The 22490-nt window shown below is 48.8% G+C and overlaps 1 protein-coding gene across 3 annotated transcripts in view; it reads left to right on the top strand.

The window, feature by feature from the left end:
* Positions 1 to 22490, top strand: part of KIAA0753 (KIAA0753 ortholog) — a 206541-nt gene that overhangs the window by 148029 nt on the left and 36022 nt on the right. For all 3 annotated transcript variants that reach the window (XM_063954311.1, XM_063954312.1, XM_063954313.1), the window contains one exon: positions 10872 to 10941. In XM_063954311.1, coding sequence (XP_063810381.1) covers positions 10872 to 10941 — 70 coding nt within the window. The remainder of the gene's footprint in view (positions 1 to 10871; positions 10942 to 22490) is intronic.

Genomic DNA, 22490 nt, shown 5'->3' with positions numbered 1-22490 from the left:
TCCAGGCACTGCCGTTCGGCCTCTCCACAGCACCAAGGGTGTTCACCAAGGTAATGGCAGAGTGATGATCCTCCTCCGCAGGCAGGTGGTGAAAATAATTCCTTATCTGGACGATCTGCTGATAAAGGCATCTTCCAGGGAGAGGTTGTTGCAGTCCATTGATCTCACGACTCGACTGCTCAGGGAACATGGATGGATCCTGAATCTTCCAAAATCACATTTCGAGCCGGCAAGGAGATTGTCTTTCCTGGGGATGGTCCTCGACACGGAAGTGCAGAGGTTATTTCTACCGGTGGAAAAGGCGTTGGTGATCCAAAGTATGGTCCGGGATGTCTTGAAGCCTACCTGGGTATCTGTTCATCAGTGCATTCGCCTTCTGGGGAAGACGGTTGCCTCCTAGGAGGTTCTTCAGTACGGAAGATTTCATGCACGATCCTTCCAACTGGACCTCCTGGACAAGTGATCGGGATCTCATCTGCACATGCACCAGAGGATACGTCTGTCGCCGAAAGCCAGGATTTCACTCCTGTGGTGGCTACAATTGCTTCACGTTCTAGAGGGCTGCAGGTTCGGGATTCAGGACTGGATCCTTCTAACCACGGATGCAAGTCTCAGAGGTTGGGGCGCAGTCACCCAAGGGAAAAACCTTCCAAGGAAGATGGTCAAGTCTGGAATCCATTATTCCAATCAACATTCTGGAACTAAGGGCCATGTACATCGGTCTTCTACAAGTGGCACATCTTCTACAAGATCGGGCCATTCAGGTGCAGTCGGACAATGTAACGATGAGGGGGCCTACATAAACCGACAGGGCCGAACGCAGAGCAGAGCTGCAATGTCAGAGGTAACAAGGATCATCCTCTGGGCAGAAAGGCACGCGTTGGCGCTGTCAGCAATCTTCATACCGGGAGTGGACAACTGGGAAGTGGACTTCCTCAGCAGACACGATCTCCATCCAGGAGAGTGGGGCCTCCATCCGGAGGTGTTCACGGAGGTGACAAATCTTTGGGGTCTACCTCAAATAGACATGATGGCCTCCCGTCTCAACAAGAAGCTTCAGAGGTACTGTTCCAGGTCAAGAGACCCGCAAGCAGTGGCGGTGGACGCCCTGGTGACTCCGTGGGTGTTCCAGTTAGTGTACATGTTTCCTCCACTTCCACTCATTCCCAGGATTCTAAAGCTCATAAGGAGAACAAGAGTTCAGGCAATCCTCATTGCTCCGGACTGGCCTAGAAGGGCTTGGTACGCGGATCTTCCGGATCTACTGCTGGAAGATCCGAGGCCTCTTCCTCTTGGCGAGGACCTGCTGCAACAGGGGCCGTTCGCTTATCAAGACTTACGGCGGCTACGTTTGATGGCATGGAGGTTGAACGCCGGATATTAGCTCGAAAGGGCATTCCGAACAAGGTTATTACTACCCTGATACAGTCTAGGAAAGGAGTAACGTCTAGACATTACCATCGCATTTGGAAACCGTATGTCTCTTGGTGTGAATCCAAGAAGTTTCCTACGGTGGAGTTTCAACTGGGACGGTTTCTCCTCTTCCTGCAAGCAGGTGTGGATATGGGCCTTAAGTTGGGATCCGTAAAGGTCCAGATTTCGGCCCTATCCATTTTCTTCCAGAAACAACTGACTTCCCTCCCTGAGGTTCAGACTTTCTTGAAAGGGGTTCTGCACATCCAGCCTCCCTTTGTGCCACCTACGGCACCCTGGGATCGTAACGTGGTGTTACAGTTCCTCCAATCGGATTGGTTCGAGCCTCTACAGGAGGTTGAGGTCAAGATTCTCACATGGAAGGCTGTCACTTTGTTGGTTTAGCTTCTGCTAGACGTGTGTCGGAGTTGGGGGTTTTGTCTTGGAAAAGCCCCTACTTGATCTTCCATGAATATAGAGCTGAGCTCCGGACACGTCAGCAATTCCTTCCAAAGGTTGTCTGCTTTTCATATCAACCAACCTATTGTGGTGCCAGTTGCTACTAACACCTCAACTCCGTCAAAGTCCTAGGATGTTGTAAGGGCTCTGAAAATCTATGTGAAGAGGACTGCTCGTCACAGAAAATCGGACTCTGTTTGTCCTGTATGATCCCAAGAAAATTGGGTGTCCTGCTTCTAAGCAAACGATCTCTTGCTGGATCAGGGTCACTATCCAGCATGCATATTCTATAGCAGGGTTGCCGTGTCCAAAATCTGTTAAGGCCCACTCTACTCATAAGGTGGGTTCTTCCTGGGCGGCTGCTCGGGGTGTCTCGCCTTTACAGCTTTGCCGCGCGGCTACTTGGTCTGGGTCGAACACGTTTGCTAAGTTCTGCAAGTTCGATACTTTGACCAAACTTTAGGTCCTCAGTGGCCAATCAGTTCTGCAGGATCCTCCGCGGTCTCCCTCCCGTTCTGGGAGCTTTGGTACATCCCCATAGTACTAATATGGACCCCAGCATCCTATGGGACGCAAGACAAAATAGGATTTTAATTACCTACCGGTAAATCCTTTTCTCGTAGTCCGTAGAGGATGCTGAGCGCCTGCCCAGCGCTTTGTGATCCTGCAGTGGTTACTTGGTTTAGTACTGCATTGTTCTTGGTTAAGTACTGTGGTGTTACTTGGTTAAGTATTCTTGTTAAGCTGTTGCTGAGTTTTCAAGCTGGTTAGCTTTGTTTGCCTTGTATGTGTGAGCTGGTATGAATCTCGCCACTATATGTGTTAATTCCTTTTCTCGAAGTTGTCCGTCTCCTCAGGCACAGTTTCTAGACTGAGTCTGGTAGGAGGGGCGTAGAGGGAGGAGTCAGCCCACACTATCAAAGTCTTAAAGTGCCCATGGCTCCTGGTGGACCCGTCTATACCCCATGGTACTAATATGGACCTCGGCATCCTCTACGGACTACGAGAAAAGGATTTACCGGTAGGTAATTAAAATCCTATTTAAATGATGATGATAATAAAGGATATATTTTATTAATTGTGAGCTTCTCAGTGCACCCAGATAACTGCTTCTGTTTCTGTGTGTATATGATATTTTTGGTATGGTTTAACTTTTTATTTTTAATAGGTATCTCTATAGGAACATATCCATAAATAATGGTAAATAAATTCCTTTGCCATTAACTTTGTGAGCTCTGATATGTGCTTCCCATATATCTTCTACACTCCAACTAGTGAATGACTGGCGGCAGTAAACTGACCCCTGAAATTAATGCCCCACCTATGATATATGATGCGTTACTGAAGATTTTCTTTTTAAAACATACTAAGCTTTATAAAAAGTTTAAGTTTTTTTATAAAGACCCTCTAAAATGGGCTATAATAGTAGAGCCATAAGAAAAATCCGTATACTCAAATTCTTTATGTTCAGTGGCATCAAATACCTTGTTTATATCAACGAATTTTGTGCTTGAAAATTATATTTCCTAATACTTCTTTCTGAAATAGTAATTTTTTTTTTATATATATATATATATATATATATATATATATATATATATATATATATATATATATATATACTGCTCAAAATATAAAGGGAACACTTAAACAACACAATGTAACTCCAAGTCAATCACACTTCTGTGAAATCAAACTGTCCACTTAGGAAGCAACACTGATTGACAATCAATTTCACATGCTGTTGAGCAAATGTAATAGACAACAGGTGGAAATTATAGGCAATTAGCAAGACACCCCCAATAAAGGAGTTGTTCTGCAGGTGGTGACCACAGACCACTTCTCAGCTCCTATGCTTTCTGGCTGATGTTTTGGTCACTTTTGAAAGCTGGCGCTGCTTTCACTCTAGTGGTAGCATGAGACGGAGTCTACAACCCACACAAGTGGCTCAGGTAGTGCAGCTCATCCAGGATGGCACATCAATGCGAGCTGTGGCAAGAAGGTTTGCTGTGTCTGTCAGCGTAGTGTCCAGAGCATGGAGGCGCTACCAGGAGACAGGCCAGTACATCAGGAGACGCGGAGGAGGCCGTAGGAGGGCAACAACCCAGAAGCAGGACCGCTACCTCCGCCTTTGTGCAAGGAGGAACAGGAGGAGCACTGCCAGAGCCCTGCAAAATGACCTCCAGCAAGCCACAAATGTGCATGTGTCTACTCAAACGATCAGAAACAGACTCCATGAGGGTGGTATGAGGGCCCAACGTCCACAGGTGGGGGTTGTGCTTACAGCCCAACACCGTGCAGGACGTTTGGCATTTGCCAGAGAACACCAAGATTGGCAAATTCGCCACTGGTGCCCTGTGCTCTTCACAGATGAAAGCAGGTTCTCACTGAGCACATGTGACAGACGTGACAGAGTCTGGAGACGCCAAGGAGAACGTTCTGCTGCCTGCAACATCCTCTAGCATGACCGGTTTGGCAGTGGGTCAGTAGTGGTGTGGGGTGGCATTTCTTTGGGGGGCCACACAGCCCTCCATGTGCTCGCCAGAGGTAGCCTGACTGCCATTAGGTACCGAGATGAGATCCTCAGACCCCTTGTGAGACCATATGCTGGTGCGGTTGGCCCTGGGTTCCTCCTAATGCAAGACAATGCTAGACCTCATGTGGCTGGAGTGTGTCAGCAGTTCCTGCAAGACGAAAACATTGATGCTATGGACTGGCCCGCCCGTTCCCCAGACCGGAATCCAATTGAGCACATCTGGGACGACATGTCTCGCTCCATCCACCAACGCCACGTTGCACCACAGACTGTCCAGGAGTTGGCGGATGCTTTAGTCCAGGTCTGGGAGGAGATCCCTCAGGAGACCATCCGCCGTCTCATCAGGAACATGCCCAGGCGTTGTAGGGAAGTCATACAGGCACGTGGAGGCCACACACATTACTGAGCCTCATTTTGACTTGTTTTAAGGACATTACATCAAAGTTGGATCAGCCTGTAGTGTGTTTTCCCACTTTAATTTTCTCTAACGTCCTAGTGGATGCTGGGAACTCCGTAAGGACCATGGGGAATAGCGGGCTCCGAAGGAGGTTGGGCACTCTAGAAAGATCTTAGACTACCTGGTGTGCACTGGCTCCTCCCACTATGACCCTCCTCCAAGCCTCAGTTAGATTTCGTGCCCGGCCGAGGTTGGATGCACACTAGGGGCTCTCCTGAGCTCTTAGAAAGTTATAGTCTTAGAATTTGTTATTTTCAGTGAGACCTGCTGGCAACAGGCTCACTGCAGCGAGGGACTAAGGGGAGAAGAAGCGAACTCGCCTGCTTGCAGCCGGATTGGGCTTCTTAGGCTACTGGACACCATTAGCTCCAGAGGGATCGACCGCAGGCCCAGCCTTGATGTTCGGTCCCGGAGCCGCGCCGCCGTCCCCCTTACAGAGCCAGAAGCAAGAAGATGATCCGGAAAATCGTCGGCATGAAGACTCTGTCTTCACCAAGGTAGCGCACAGCACTGCAGCTGTGCGCCATTGCTCCTCTCACACACTTCACACTCCGGTCACTGAGGGTGCAGGGCGCTGGGGGGGGCGCCCTGAGGCAGCAATAAAAACACCTTGGCTGGCTAAAATACCTCAATATATGGCCCCAGGGGCTATATATGAGGTAAATACCCCTGCCAGAATTCCATAAAAAACGGGAGAATAGGCCGCGAAAAAGGGGCGGAGCCTATCTCCTCAGCACACTGGCGCCATTTTTCCCTCACAGCTCGGCTGGAGGGAAGCTCCCTGGCTCTTCCCTGCAATTCTACAGTACAGTAAGAGGGAAAAGAGAGGGGGGGCATTAAAATTGGCACTGTATACAGTATATTATATAAAAGCTATTAGGGACATAACTCAGTTAGTCCCTGTATATATATAGCGCTCTGGTGTGTGCTGGCATACTCTTACTCTGTCCCCCCAAAGGGCTTTTGTGGGTCCTGTCCTCGTTTAGAGCATTCCCTGTGTGTCTGCGGTGTGTCGGTACGGCTGTGTCGACATGTTGAATGAGGAGGCTTATATGGTGACAGAACAGAGGCCGATATATGTGATGTCGCCCCCTGTGGGGCCGACACCAGAGTGGATGGATAGGTGAAAGGTATTAACCGACAGTGTCAACTCCTTACATAAAAGGGTGGATGACGTAACAGCTGTGGGACAGCCGGCTTCGCAGCCCGCGCTTACCCAGGCGTCTCAAAGGCCATCAGGGGCTCAAAAACGCCCGCTTTCTCAGATGGCAGACACAGATGTCGACACGGAGTCTGACTCCAGTGTCGACAAGGTGGAGACATATACACAATCCACTAGGAACATCCGTGACGTGATCCCGGCAATAAAAAATGTGTTATACATTTCTGACTTTAACCCAAGCACCTCTAAAAATGGGTTTTAGGTTTGGGGAGAAAAAACAGGCAGTGTTTTGTTCCCCCATCAGATGAATGAATGAAGTGTGTGAAAGCGTGGGTTCCCCCGTTAAGAAACTGGTAATTTATAAAAAGTTACTGATGGCGTACCCTTTCCCGCCAGGTGGATAAGTTACGCTGGGAGATATCCCCTAGGGTGGATAAGGCGCTCACACGTTTGTCAAAAAAGGTGGCACTGCCGTCTTAGGATACGGCCACTTTAATAGGTACCTGTTGATAAAAAACAGGAGGCTATCCTGAAGTCTGTATTTACACACTCAGGTACTAGACTGAGACCTGCAGATAGTGCTGCTGCAGCGTGGTCGGTGACCCTGTCAAACAGGGATACTAGTTGGAAAACATAAAAACATATTAAAGACGTCGTCTTATATATGGGGGATGCACAGAGGGATATTTTGCCGGCTGGCATCCAAAATAAATGTAATGTCCATTCTGTCAGGAGGGTATTAGAGACCTGTCACTGGACAGGTGATGCTGACTTAAAAAGCGCATAGAGAGCCTTATAAGGGTGAGGAATTATTTGGGGATGGTCTCTGGGACCTCGTATCCACAGCAACTGCTGGGAAGAAATAATTTTACCTCAGGTTTCCTCACAGACAAAGGTACAATCCTTTCGGCTTCAGAAAAGCAAGCGGGTCAAATGGCGCTTCCTTTCTGTACAGAGACAAGGGTAGAGGGAAAAAAGCTGCACCAGTCAGCCTGTTCCCAGAATCAAGATTCTTCCCCCGCCTCCTGTGAGGCCACACCATGACGCGGGTGCTCCACAGGTGTAGCCAGGTACGGTGGGGGGCCGTCTCAAAAAATTTCAGCAATTAGTGGGCTCGCTCACAGGTGGATCCCTGTTTCTTTCAAGTAGTATTTCAGGGGTACAAGCTGGAATTCGAGATGTCTCCCCCCAGCCGTTTCCTAAAATATGCCTTGCTGACAACTCCCTCAGGCAGGGAGGCTGTGCTAGAGGCAATTAATAAGCGGTATTCCCAGCAGGTAATACTCAAGGTGCCCCTACTTCAACAAGGACGGGGTTACTATTCCACACGGGTTGGGGTACCGAAACCGCATGGTTCGGTGAGACCCATTTTATATTTAAAATCCTTGAACACAAAAATTCAAGTTCAAGATGGAATCGCTCAGGGCGGTTATTCCAAGCCTGGACGAGGGGGATTACATGGTATCCTGGGACATCAAGGATGCTTACCTGCATGTCCCCATTTACCATCCTCGCCAGGAGTACCTCAGATTTGTGGTACAGGATTACCATTACCAAGTCCAGACACTGCCGTTTGGACTGTACATGGCACCGAGGGTGTTTTATCAAGGTAATGGCCGAAATGTTGATACTCCTTCAAAAAAAGGGAGTTGTAATTATCCCGTACTTGGACAATCTCGTTATAAGGGCGAGGTCCAAGGAGCAGTTGGTAGTCGGGGTAGCACTATTTTGGAAAGTGCTACAACAGCATGGTTGGATTCTAAACAGTCCAAAGTCACAGCTGGTTCCTATGACACGTCTACTGTTCCTGGGGATGGTTCTGGACATAAACCAGAAATAGTGTTTCTCCCGGAGGAGAAAGCCAAGGAGTTGTCATCTCTAGTCAGAGACCTCCTGAAGCCAAAATAGGTAGCGGTGCATCATTGCACGCGAGTCCTGGGAAAAATGGTAGCTTCCTACGAAGCAATCCCATTAGGCAGGTTCCATACAAGAACTTTTCAGAGGGACCTGTTGGACAAGTGGTCCGGATCGCATCTTCCGATGCATAGGCTGATAACCCTGTCTCCAAGGACCAGGGTATCTCTACTGTGGTGGCTGCAGAGTGCCCATCTTCAAGAGGGCCGCAGGTTCGGCATACAGGACTAGGTCCTAGTGACCATGGATTCCAGCCTTTGAGGCTGGGAGGCAGTCACACAGGGAAGAAATTTCCAGGGACTTTGGTCAAGTCAGGTTATTTCCCTACACATAAATATTCTGGACCTGAGGGCCATTTACAATGCCCTGAGGCCGGCAAGGCCTCTGCTTCAAAACCAGCCGGTACTGATCCAATCAGACAACATCACGGCAGTCGCCCATGTAAACCAACAGGGCGGCACAAGAAGCAGGATGGCGATGGCAGAAGCCACAAGGATTCTCCGATAGGCGGAAAATCATATGTTAGCACTGTCAGCAGTGTTCATTCCCGGAGTGGACAACTGGGAAGCAGATCTTCTCAACAGACACGACCTCCACCCGGGAGAATGGGGACTTCCTCCAGAAGTCTTCCAATAGGATTGTACACCATTGGGAAAGGCCACAGGTGGACATGATGGCGTCCCGCCTCAACAAAAAGCTATAAAAGATATTGCACCGGGTCAAGGGACCCTCAGGCGATAGCTATGGACGCTCTGGTAACACTGTGGGTGTACCAGTCGGTTTATGTGTTCTCCCCTCTGCCTCTCATACCAAAGGTACTGAGAATAATAAGAAGGCGAGGAGTAAGAACGATACTCGTGGATGGCCAAGAAGAGCTTGGTACCCAGAACTTCAAGAATTTATATCAGAGGACCCATGGCCTCTGCCACTCAGACAGGACCTGCGGCAGCAGGGGCCCTGTCTGTTCCAAGACTTACCGCGGCTGCGTTTGTCGGCATGGCGGTTGAACGCCGGATCCTGAAGGAAAAGGGCATTCCGGAGGAAGTCATTCCTACGCTTACTAAAGCCAGGAAAGAGGTTACAGCAACTCATTATCACCGCATATGGCGAAAATATGTTGCATGGTGTGAGGCCGAAAGGGCCCCAACAGAGGAATTTCAACTAGGTCGATTTCTGCATTTCCTGCAAGCAGGAGTGACTATGGGCCTTACATTGGGTTCCATTAAGGTACAGATCTCGGCTCTGTCGATTTTCTTTCAAAAAGAACTAGCTTCAGTACCTGAAGTTCAGACATTTATAAAAGGAGTGCTGCAGAGTCAGCCCCCGTTTGTGCCTCCTGTGGCACCTTGGGATCTCAACGTGGTGTTGAGTTTCTTAAAATCACATTGGTTTGAACCACTAAAAACCGTGGATCTGAAATATCTCACGTGGACGGTGGTTATGTTATTGGCCTTGGCTTCTGCCAGGCGAGTATCAAAGTTGGCGGCTTTGTCTTGTAAAAGCCCTTATTTGATTTTCCATATGGATAGGGCAGAATTGAGGACTCGTCCCCAGTTTCTCCCAAAGGTGGTGTCAGCGTTTCACCTGAACCAGCCTATTGTGGTGCCTAGGCTACTAGGGACTTGGAGGACTCCAAGTTGCTAGACGTTGTCAGGGCACTGAAAATATATGTTTCCAGAACGGCTAGAGTCAGAAAATCTGACTCGCTGTTTATCCTATATGCACCTAACAAGCTGGGTGCTCCTGCTTCTAAGCAGACTATTGCTCGTTGGATTTGTAGTACAATTCAGCTTGCACATACTGTGGCAGGCCTGCCACAGCCAAAATCTGTCAATGCCCATTCCACAAGGAAGGTGGGCTCATCTTGGGCGGCTGCCCGAGAGGTCTCGGCTTTACAATTTTGCCGAGCAGCTACTTGGTCAGGGGCAAACACGTTTGCAAAAATTCTACAAATTTGATACCCTGGCTGAGGAGGACCTGGGTTCTCTCATTCAGTGCTGCAGAGTCATCCGCACTCTCCCGCCCGTTTGGGAGCTTTGGTATAATCCCCATGGTCCTTACGGAGTTCCCAGCATCCACTAGGACGTTAGAGAAAATAGGAATTTACTCACCGGTAATTCTATTTCTCGTAGTCCGTAGTGGATGCTGGGCGCCCATCCCAAGTGCGGTTTATCTGCAATACTTGTACATAGTTATGGTTAACTAAATCGGGTTATTGTTGAGCCATCTGTTGAGAGGCTCTATTGTTTCATACTGTTAACTGTGTTTCATATCACGAGTTGTACGGTGTGATTGGTGTGGCTGGTATGAGTCTTACCCGGGATTCAAAATCCTTCCTTATTGTGTACGCTCGTCCGGGCACAGTACCTAACTGAGGCTTGGAGGAGGGTCATAGTGGGAGGAGCCAGTGCACACCAGGTTGTCTAAGATCTTTCTAGAGTGCCCAGCCTCCTTCGGAGCCCGATATTCCCCATGGTCCTTACGGAGTTCCCAGCATCCACTACGGACTACGAGAAATAGAATTACCGGTGAGTAAATTCCTATTTTGAGTTTGACTCCAAATCCAGACCTCCATGGGTTAATAAATTTGATTTCCATTGATCATTTATGTGTGATTTTGTTGTCAGCACATTCAACTATGTAAAGAACAAAGTATTTAATAAGAATATTTCATTCATTCAGATCTAGGATGTGTTGTTTAAGTGTTCCCTTTATTTTTTTGAGCAGTGTATGTATATGTGTGTGTGTGTGTGTGTGTGTGTGTGTGTGTGTGTGTGTATATATGTGTATATATATATATATGTATATATGTGTATATATATATATATATATAATATATATATCCTAATTCTGGTATACTTGATGGAATTAATATTTAGGTACATTTATTGTTAAATGTTCATACTCATTTTGCCTTTCTAACTATGTAGGGAGGAAGCCCACGAGATAAATAGGTTACCGGATGAACTCTATGAAAGCGATAATGTGCCGGCACAACAGGTAATGCCACTCAGTTCTTTTACTCTGTTTTCATGCAATGGACCCACTACACGGGAAAGACAAAACATCCATTGACAAATGTATATGTAGCAATAATTTTACCAGAAAGATCTGAATTTATTTGTGGTAAGTTTAAGTAATATAATTAAACATGGTTCATTTATTCTTATGTGAAATAACTTTTCAGTAATGATCACTTGCATGTAATAAAGAGGACATTTATATTTGTGGGATCCAGCTGGTACTTTCTTAAAAAATGTAAGAGCTTGTGTATCAACCTCTTTATATTTCCCTGAACTCCTGCTCATGGTCTGAATTTACTTTGCTGGATGCAGTCATAAGTCAGACAATCACAATGTCAACATTCATAATGTATACATGTTGCATGCTGGGAGGCCAGAAAGCTTTGACCGATTGGTGCAAATCCGCTGTCGCTTCATAATATGCCATTGTTATCCTGTGGATAACGCGTGGACCCTGCCGGAGTAATCGATTGTCTACATTTTGGTCGTAGTTAGCATATAGCGTATTAGGTGCTTAGGTTTAGTTATGTATGCATAGCGCAGGTCACTTGTATCTGACTTGTCTGATAAAAGACCGTCTGTCATGGTGATGTCAGCTAGGAGGGGGTGTCTGGAAGAAACCGCAGAAGTCTCTCTTCGGATACGCAAATAGCAGGGATGTGATGTGATGGGACGGAGCTGCAACGGGAAGGGGGAAGACAGTAGAGAGGGGCAGGGACCAGACAGAAATGTATGCAATTTAGGGGTTCAAAAGTTTAGGAGCCAAACAATCTACCCATCCAGAACTTTTTAAAAATTGCATAGATCACCGCACAGCCACTAGAATGCACCACAGATTTCTCTGACGTCCTAGTGGATGCTGGGAACTCCGTAAGGACCATGGGGAATAGATGGGCTCCGCAGGAGACTGGGCACTCTAAAAGAAAGATTAGGTACTATCTGGTGTGCACTGGCTCCTCCCACTATGACCCTCCTCCAGACCTCAGTTAGATTTCTGTGCCTGGCCGAGCTGGATGCACACTAGGGGCTCTCCTGAGCTCCTAGAAAGAAAGTTTATTTTAGGTTTTTTTATTTTACAGTGAGACCTGCTGGCAACAGGCTCACTGCATCGAGGGACTAAGGGGAGAAGAAGCGAACCTACCTGCTTGCAGCTAGCTTGGGCTTCTTAGGCTACTGGACACCATTAGCTCCAGAGGGATCGACCGCATGGAACTGGCCTTGGTGTTCGTTCCCGGAGCCGCGCCGCCGTCCCCCTTACAGAGCCAGAAGCAAGAAGAGGTCCGGAAAATCGGCGGCAGAAGACTTCGGTCTTCACCAAGGTAGCGCACAGCACTGCAGCTGTGCGCCATTGCTCCTCATGCACACTTCACACTCCGGTCACTGAGGGTGCAGGGCGCTGGGGGGGGGGCGCCCTGAGGGCAATATATGACACCTTGGCTGGCAAATCTACATCATATATAGTCCTAGAGACTATATAGATGTAAAATTACCCCTGCCAGTATTCCAGAAAAAGCGGGAGAAAGTCAGTTGAAAAAGGGGCGGGGCTTCTCCCTCAGCACACTGGCGCCATTTTCTTTTCACAGTGCAGCTGGAAGACAGCTCCCCAGGCTCTCCCCTGTAGTTTTCAGGCTCAAAGGGTTAAAAAGAGAGGGGGGGCACAAAATTTAGGCGCAATATTGTATATACAAGCAGCTATTGGGAAAAATTCACTCAATATAGTGTTAATCCCAAAATTATATAGCGCTCTGGTGTGTGCTGGCATACTCTCTCTCTGTCTCCCCAAAGGGCTGTGTGGGGTCCTGTCCTCAGTCAGAGCATTCCCTGTGTGTGTGTGCGGTGTGTCGGTACGGCTGTGTCGACACGTTTGATGAGGAGGCTTATGTGATGGCAGAGCAGATGCCGATAAATGTGATGTCGCCCCCTGTGGGGCCGACACCAGAGTGGATGGATAGGTGGAAGGTATAAACCGACAGTGTCAACTCCTTACATAAAAGGCTGGATGACGTAACAGCTATGGGACAGCCGGCTTCTCAGCCCGCGCCTGCCCAGGCGTCTCAAAGGCCATCAGGGGCTCAAAAACGCCCGCTCCCTCAGATGGCAGACACAGATGTCGACACGGAGTCTGACTCCAGTGTCGACGAGGTTGAGACATATACACAATCCACTAGGAACATCCGTTACATGATCCCGGCAATAAAAAATGTGTTACACATTTCTGACATTAACCCAAGTACCACTAAAAAAGGGTTTTATGTTTGGGGAGAAAAAGCAGGCAGTGTTTTGTTCCCCCATCAAATGAGTGAATGAAGTGTGAAAAAGCGTGGGTTCCCCCGATAAGAAACTGGTAATTTCTAAAAAGTTACTGATGGCGTACCCTTTCCCGCCAGAGGATAAGTTACGCTGGGAGATATCCCCTAGGGTGGATAAGGCGCTCACACGTTTGTCAAAAAAGGTGGCACTGCCGTCTTAGGATACGGCCACTTTGAAGGTACCTGCTGATAAAAAGCAGGAGGCTATCCTGAAGTCTGTATTTCTCTAACGTCCTAAGTGGATGCTGGGGACTCCGTAAGGACCATGGGGAATAGCGGCTCCGCAGGAGACTGGGCACAAAAGTAAAAGCTTTAGGACTACCTGGTGTGCACTGGCTCCTCCCCCTATGACCCTCCTCCAAGCCTCAGTTAGATTTTTGTGCCCGAACGAGAAGGATGCACACTAGGTGGCTCTCCTGAGCTGCTTAGTGAAAAGTTTAGTTTTAGGTTTTTTATTTTCAGTGAGACCTGCTGGCAACAGGCTCACTGCACCGAGGGACTAAGGGGAGAAGAAGCGAACTCACGTGCGTGCAGAGTGGATTGGGCTTCTTAGGCTACTGGACATTAGCTCCTGAGGGACGATCACAGGCCCAGCCATGGATGGGTCCCAGAGCCGCGCCGCCGGCCCCCTTACAGAGCCAGAAGACTGAAGAGGTCCGGAAAATCGGCGGCAGAAGACGTCCTGTCTTCAATAAGGTAGCGCACAGCACCGCAGCTGTGCGCCATTGCTCTCAGCACACTTCACACTCCGGTCACTGAGGGTGCAGGGCGCTGGGGGGGGGCGCCCTGAGACGCAATATAAACACCTTAGATGGCTAAAAATACATCACATATAGCTCCTGGGCTATATGGATGCATTTAACCCCTGCCAGAATTCACAGAAAAACGGGAGATAAGGCCGCCGAGAAGGGGGCGGGGCCTATCTCAGCACACTGGCGCCATTTTCCCTCACAGCTCCGTTGGAGGGAAGCTCCCTGGCTCTCCCCTGCAGTCACTACACTACAGAAAGGGTTAAAGAGAGGGGGGCACTAATTAGGCGCAGTATTAAAGATACAGCAGCTATAAGGGGAAAAACACTTATATAAGGTTATCCCTCTATATATATATATATAGCGCTCTGGTGTGTGCTGGCAAACTCTCCCTCTGTCTCCCCAAAGGGCTAGTGGGGTCCTGTCCTCTATCAGAGCATTCCCTGTGTGTGTGCGGTGTGTCGGTACGTTTGTGTCGACATGTATGAGGAGAAAAATGATGTGGAGACGGAGCAGATTGCCTGTAATAGTGATGTCACCCCCTAGGGGGTCGACACCTGAGTGGATGAACTGTTGGAAGGAATTACTTGACAGTGTCAGCTCTGTATAAAAGACAGTGGTTGACATGAGACAGCCGGCTACTCAGCTTGTGCCTGTCCAGACGTCTCATAGGCCGTCAGGGGCTCTAAAGCGCCCGTTACCTCAGATGGCAGATACAGACGCCGACACGGATACTGACTCCAGTGTCGACGGTGAAGAGACAAATGTGACTTCCAGTAGGGCCACACGTTACATGATTGAGGCAATGAAAAATGTTTTACACATTTCTGATAATACGAATACCACCAAAAAGGGGTATTATTTTCGGTGAGGAAAAACTACCTGTAGTTTTCCTGAATCTGAGAAATTAAATGAGGTGTGTGATGATGCGTGGGTTTCCCCCGATAACAACTGATAATTTCTAAAATGTTATTGGCATTATATCCTTTCCCGCCAGAGGTTAGGGTGTGTTGGGAAACATCCCATAGGGTGGATAAAGCGCTCACACGCTTGTAAGAACAAGGGCTCTACCCTCTCCTGAGATGGCCGCCCTTAAGGATCCTGCTGATAGAAAGCAGGAGGGTATCCTAAAATGTATTTACACACATACTGGTGTTATACTGCGACCAGCAATCGCCTCAGCCTGGATGTGCAGTGCTGGGTTGGTGTGGTCGGATTCCCTGACTGAAAATATTGATACCCTAGATAGGGACATTATATTGTTGCCTATAGAACATTTAAAAGATGCATTTCTATATATGCGTGATGCACAGCGGAATATTTGCCGACTGGCATCAAGTCTAAGTGCGTTGTCCATTTCTGCCAGTAGAGGGTTATGGACACGACAGTGGTCAGGTGATGCGGATTCCAAACGGCATTTGGAAGTATTGCCTTATTAAAGGGAGGAGTTATTTGGGGTCGGTCTTTCAGACCTGGTGGCCACGGCAACAGCTGGGAAATCCACGTTTGTACCCCAGGTCGCCTCTCAACATAAGAAGACGCCGTATTATCAGGCGCAGGCTTTTCGTGGGCAAGCGGGCAAAAGGTTCCTCATTTCTGCCCCGTGACAGAGGGAGAGGAAAAAGGCTGCAGAAATCAGCCAGTTCCCAGGAACAGAAGCCCTCTCCCGCCTCTGCCAAGCCCTCAGTATGACGCTGGGGCTTTACAAGCAGAATCAGGCACGGTGGGGGCCCGTCTCAATGAATTTCAGCGCGCAGTGGGCTCACTCGCAAGTAGACCCCTGGATCCTTCAAGGGATATCTCAGGGGTACAAATTGGAATTCGAGACGTCTCCCCCTCGCAGTTTCCTAAAGTCGGCTTTACCGATGTCTCCCTCTGACAGGGAGGCAGTTTTGGAAGCCATTCACAAGCTGTATTCCCAGCAGGTGATAATCAAGGTACCCCTCCTGCAACAGGGAACGGGGTATTATTCCACACTGTGGTGGTACCGAAGCCGGACGGCTCGGTGAGACCGATTCTAAATCTAAAATCTTGAACACTTACATACGGAGGTTCAAATTCAAGATTCAGTCACTCAGAGCAGTGATTGCGAACCTGGATGAAGGGGACTACATGATGTCTCGGGACATCAAGGATGCTTACCTTCAAGTCCCAATTTACCTTTCTCACCAAGGGTACCTCAGGTTTGTGGTACAGAACTGTCACTAGCAGTTCAGACGCTGCCGTATGGATGGTCCACGGCACCCCGGGTCTTTACCAAGGTAATGGCCGAAATGATGATACTCCTTCGAATGAAGGGAATTTTAGTTATCCCTTACTTGGACGATTCCCTGATAAGGGTAAGATCCAGGGAACAGTTGGAGGTCGGTGTAGCACTATCTCAGGTAGTGTTGCAGCAGCACGATTGGATTCTCAATATTCCAAAATCGCAGCTGATTCCGACGACTCGTCTTCTGTTCCTAGGGGTTGATCCTGGACACAGTCCAGAAAAAGGTGTTTCTCCCGGAGGAGAAAGTCAGGGAGTTATCCGAGCTAGTCGGGAACCTCCTATAACCGAGCCAAGTCTCAGTACATCAATGAAAGGGTTCTGGGAAAAATGGTGGCTTCCTACGAAGCAATCCCATTCGGCAGATTCCACGCAAGAACTTTCCAGTGGGACCTGCTGGACAAATGGTCCGGGTCGCATCTTCAGATGCATCAGCGGATAACCCTGTCACCAAGGACAAGGGTGTCTCTCCTGTGGTGGTTGCAGTGTGCTCATCTTCTAGAGGGCCGCAGATTCGGCATTCAGGACTGGGTCCTGGTGACCACGGATGCCAGCCTGCGAGGCTGGGGGGGCAGTCACACAGGGAAGGAATTTCCAGGGCTTATGGTCAAGCCTGGAGACATCACTTCACATAAATATCCTGAAGCTAAGGGCCATTTACAATGCTCTAAGCTTAGCAAGACCTCTGCTTCAAGGTCAGCCGGGGTTGATCCAGTCGGACAACATCACGGCAGTCACCCACGTAAACAGACAGGGTGGCACAAGAAGCAGGAGGGCAATGGCAGAAGCTGCAAGGATTCTTCGCTGGGCGGAAAATCATGTGATAGCACTGTCAGCAGTATTCATTCCGGGAGTGGACAACTGGGAAGCAGACTTCCTCAGCAGATACGACCTCCACCCGGGAGAGTGGGGACTTCACCCAGAAGTCTTCCACATGATTATAAACCGTTGGGAAAAACTCGACAGGTATTGCGCCAGGTCAAGGGACCCTCAGGCAATAGCTGTAGACGCTCTGGTAACACCATGGGTGTACCAGTCAGTGTATGTGTTCCCTCCTCTGCCATCTCATACCCAAGGTACTGAGAATTATAAGATGGAGAGGAGTAAGCACTGTATTAGTGGCTCCGGATTGGCCAAGAAGGACTTGGTAACCGGAACTTCAAGAGATGCTCACGGAGGATCCGTGGCCTCTACCTCTAAGAAGGGACCTGCTCCAGCAAGGACCCTGTCTGTTCCAAGACTTACCGCGACTGCGTTTGACGGCATGGCGGTTGAGCGCCGGATCCTGAAGGAAAAAGGCATTCCGGATGAAGTCATCCCTATCCTGATCAAAGCCAGGAAGGATGTAACTGAAAAACATTATCACCGCATTTGGCGAAAATATGTTGCGTGGTGCGAGGCCAGTAAGGCCCGACGGAGGAAATTCAAATGGGTCGATTACTACATTTCCTGCAAACAGGAGTGTCTATGGGCCTGAAATTGGGGTCCATTAAGGTTCAAATTTCGGCCCTGTCAATTTTCTTCCAAAAAGAACTAGCTTCAGTCCCTGAAGTTCAGACGTTTGTAAAAGGGGTACTGCATATACAGCCTCCTTTTGTGCCTCCAGTGGCACCTTGGGATCTCAATGTAGTTTTTTGGGTTCCAAAAGTCACATTGGTTTGAACCACTTAAATCTGTGGAGTTAAAATATCTCACATGGAAAGTGGTCATGCTGTTGGCCCTGGCCTGTGCCAGGCGCGCGTCAGAATTGGCGGCTTTATCCTGTAAAAGCCCTTATCTGATTTTCCATTCGGACAGGGCGGAATTGAGGACTCGTCCTCAGTTTCTCCCTAAGGTGGTTTCAGCGTTTCACCTGAACCAACCTATGGTGGTGCCTGCGGCTACTAGGGACTTGGAGGACTCCAAGTTGCTAGACGTTGTCAGGGCCCTGAAAATATATGTTTCCAGGACGGCTGGAGTCAGAAAATCTGACTCGCTGTTATCCTGTATGCACCCAACAAGCTGGGTGCTCCTGCTTCTAAGCAGACTATTGCTCGCTGGATTTATAGTACAATTCAGCTTGCACATTCTGTGGCAGGCCTGCCACAGCCAAAATCTGTAAATGCCCATTCCACAAGGAAGGGGGCTCATCTTGGGCGGCTGCTCGAGAGGTCTCGGCTTTACAACTTTGCCGAGCAGCTACTTGGTCAGGGGCAAACACGTTTGCTAAATTCTACAAATTTGATACCCTGGCTGAGGAGGACCTGGAGTTCTCTCATTCGGTGCTGCAGAGTCATCCGCACTCTCCCACCCGTTTGGGAGCTTTGGTATAATCCCCATGGTCCTTACGGAGTCCCCAGCATCCACTTAGGACGTTAGAGAAAATAAGAATTTACTTACCGATAATTCTATTTCTCATAGTCCGTAGTGGATGCTGGGCGCCCATCCCAAGTGCGGATTGTCTGCAATACTTGTACATAGTTATTGTTACAAAAATCGGGTTATTATTGTTGTGAGCCATCTTTCAGAGGCTCCTCTGTTATCATGCTGTTAACTGGGTTCAGATCACAGGTTGTACGGTGTGATTGGTGTGGCTGGTATGAGTCTTACCCGGGATTCAATATCCTTCCTTATTGTGTACGCTCGTCCGGGCACAGTATCCTAACTGAGGCTTGGAGGAGGGTCATAGGGGGAGGAGCCAGTGCACACCAGGTAGTCCTAAAGCTTTTACTTTTGTGCCCAGTCTCCTGCGGAGCCGCTATTCCCCATGGTCCTTACGGAGTCCCCAGCATCCACTACGGACTATGAGAAATAGAATTATCGGTAAGTAAATTCTTATTTTACACACTCAGGTACTAGACTGAGACCTGCAGATAGTGCTGCTGCAGCGTGGTCTGTAACCCTGTCAAACAGGGATACTATTTTGCGAACATAAGACGTCGTCTTATATATGAGGGATGCACAGAGGGATATTTTGCCGGCTGGCATCCAGAATTAATGCAATGTCCATTCTGTCAGGAGGGTATTAGAGACCCGACACTGGAGAGGTGATGCTGACTTTAAAAGGCACATAGAGCCTTATAAGGGTGAGGAATTGTTTGGGGATGGTCTCTGGGACCTCGTATCCACAGCAACAGCTGGGAAGAAAATTTTTTACCTCAGGTTTCCTCACAGCCTAAGAAAGCACTGTATTATCAGGTACAGTCCTTTCGGCTTCAGAAAAGCAAGCGGGTCAAAGGCGCTTCCTTTCTGCACAGAGACGAGGGAAGAGGGAAAAAGCTGCACCAGTCAGCCAGTTCCCAGAATCAAAATTCTTCCCCCGCTTCCTCTGAGTCCACCGCATGACGCGGGGGCTCCACAGGCGTAGCCAGGTACGGTGGGGGGCCGCCTCAAAAATTTCAGCGATCAGTGGGCTCGCTCACAGGTGGATCCCTGGATCCTTCAAGTAGTATCTCAGGGGTACAAGCTGGAATTCGAGGCGTCTCCCCCCCGCCGTTTCCTCAAATCTGCCTTGCCGACAACTCCCTCAGGCAGGGAGGCTGTGCTAGAGGCAATTCACAAGCTGTATTCCCAGCAGGTGATAGTCAAGGTGCCCCTACTTCAACAAGGACGGGGTTACTATTCCACACTGTTTGTGGTACCGAAACCGGACGGTTCGGTGAGACCCATTTTAAATTTGAAATCCTTGAACACATACATAAAAAAATTCAAGTTCAAGATGGAATCGCTCAGGGCGGTTATTGCAAGCCTGGAGGAGGGGGATTACATGGTATCCCTGGACATCAAGGATGCTTACCTACATGTCCCCATTTACCATCCTCACCAGGAGTACCTCAGATTTGTGGTACAGGATTGCCATTACCAATTCCAAACACTGCCGTTTGGACTGTCCACGGCACCGAGGGTGTTTACCAAGGTAATGGCAGAAATGATGATACTCCTTCGAAAAAAGGGAGTTTTAATTATCCCGTACTTGGACGATCTCCTTATAAAGGCGAGGTCCAAGGAGCAGTTGTTAGTCGGAGTAGCACTATCTCGGGAAGTGCTACAACAGCACGGATGGATTCTATACATTCCAAAGTCACAGCTGGTTCCTACCACACGGCTACTGTTCCTGGGGATGGTTCTGGACACAGAACAGAAAAAAGTGTTTCTCCCGCAGGAGAAAGCCAAGGAGCTGTCATCTCTAGTCAGAGACCTCCTGAAACCAAAACGGGTATCGGTGCATCACTGCACACGTGTCTTTGGAAAAATGGTAGCTTCTTACGAAGCTAAATTCCATTCGGCAGGTTCCATGCAAGAACCTTTCAGTGGGACCTCTTGGACAAGTGGTCGGGATCGCATCTTCAGATGCATCGGCTGATAACCCTGTCTCCAAGGACCAGGGTATCTCTACTGTGGTGGCTGCAGAGTGCTCATCTTCAAGAGGGCCGCAGATTCGGCATACAGGACTGGGTCCTGGTAACCACGGATGCCAGCCTTCGAGGCTGGGGGGCAGTCACACAGGGAAGAAATTTCTAAGGACTTTGGTCAAGTCAGGAGTCGTCCCTACACATAAATATTCTGGAACTGAGGGCCATTTACAATGCCCTAAGTCTGGCAAGGCCTCTGCTTCAAAGCCAGCCGGTACTGATCCAATCAAACAACATCACGGCAGTCGCCCATGTAAACCGACAGGGCGGAACAAGAAGCAAGATGGCGATGGCAGAAGCCACAAGGATTCTCCGATGGGCGGAAAATCACGTCTTAGCACTGTCAGCAGTGTTCATTCCGGGAGTGGACCACTGGGAAGCAGACTTCCTCAGCAGACACGACCTACACCCGGGAGAGTGGGGACTTCATCCAGAAGTCTTCCAACTGTTGGTAAACTGTTGGGAAAGGCCACAGGTGGACATGATGGCGTCCCGCCTAAACAAAAAACTAGATATTGCGCCAGGTCAAGGGACCCTCAGGCAATAGCTGTGGACGCTCTAGTGACACCGTGGGTGTACCAGTCGGTTTATGTATTCCCTCCTCTGCCTCTCATACCAAAGGTACTGAGAATAATAAGAAAACGAGGAGTAAGAACGATACTCGTGGTTCCGGATGGGCCTAGAAGAGCTTGGTACCCAGAACTTCAAGAAATGATATCAGAGGACCCATGGCCTCTACCGCTCAGACAGGATCTGCTACAGCAGGGGCCCTGTCTGTTCCAAGACTTACCGTGGCTGCGTTTGACGGCATGGCGGTTGAATTCCGGATCCTAAAGGAAAAGGGCAATCCGGAAGAAGTCATTCCTACGCTGATAAAAGCCAGGAAAGAAGTAACCGCAAACCATTATCACCGTATTTGTCGAAAATATGTTGCGTGGTGTGAGGCCAGGAAGGCCCCAACAGAGGAATTTCAGCTTGGTCGTTTTCTGCACTTCCTGCAGTCAGGGGTGACTATGGGCCTAAAATTGGGTTCCATTAAGGTCCAGATTTCGGCTCTGTCGATTTTCTTCCAGAAAGAACTGGCTTCACTGCCTGGAGTTCAGACATTTGTAAAGGGAGTGCTACATATTCAGCCCCCTTTTGTGCCTCCTGTGGCACCTTGGGATCTCAACGTGGTGTTGAGTTTCTTAAAATCACATTGGTTTGAGCCACTTAAAACTGTGGATTTGAAATATCTCACGTGGAAAGTGGTCATGTTATTGGCCTTGGCTTCGGCCAGGCGTGTGTCAGAATTGGCGGCTTTGTCATGTAAAAGCCCTTATCTGATTTTCCATATGGATAGGGCAGAATTGAGGACTCGTCCCCAGTTTCTCCCTAAGGTGGTATCAGCTTTTCACTTGAACCAACCTATTGTAGTGCCTGCGGCTACTAGGGACTTGGAAGATTCCAAGTTATTGGACGTACTCAGGGCCTCAAAAATTTATATTTCCAGGACGGCTGGAGTCAGGAAAACTGACTCGCTTTTTATCCTGTAGGCACCCAACAAAATAGGTGCTCCTGCTTCTAAGCAGACTATTGCTCGCTGAATTTGTAGCACAATTCCGCTGGAGCATTCTGCGGCTGGATTGCCGCATCCTAAATCAGTAAAAGCCCATTCCACGAGGAAAGTGGGCTCATCTTGGGCGGCTGCCCGAGGGGTCTCGGCTTTACAATTTTGCCGAGCTGCAACTTGGTCAGGGGCAAACACGTTTGCTAAATTCTACAAAATTGATAGCCTGGCTGAGGAGGACCTTGAGTTCTCTCATTCGGTG

The sequence above is a fragment of the Pseudophryne corroboree genome, chromosome 2 (genome assembly GCF_028390025.1).
Source record: "Pseudophryne corroboree isolate aPseCor3 chromosome 2, aPseCor3.hap2, whole genome shotgun sequence".
Taxonomy (NCBI): Eukaryota; Metazoa; Chordata; class Amphibia; order Anura; family Myobatrachidae; genus Pseudophryne; species Pseudophryne corroboree.
This window is presented reverse-complemented; position numbering and strand designations above follow the sequence as displayed.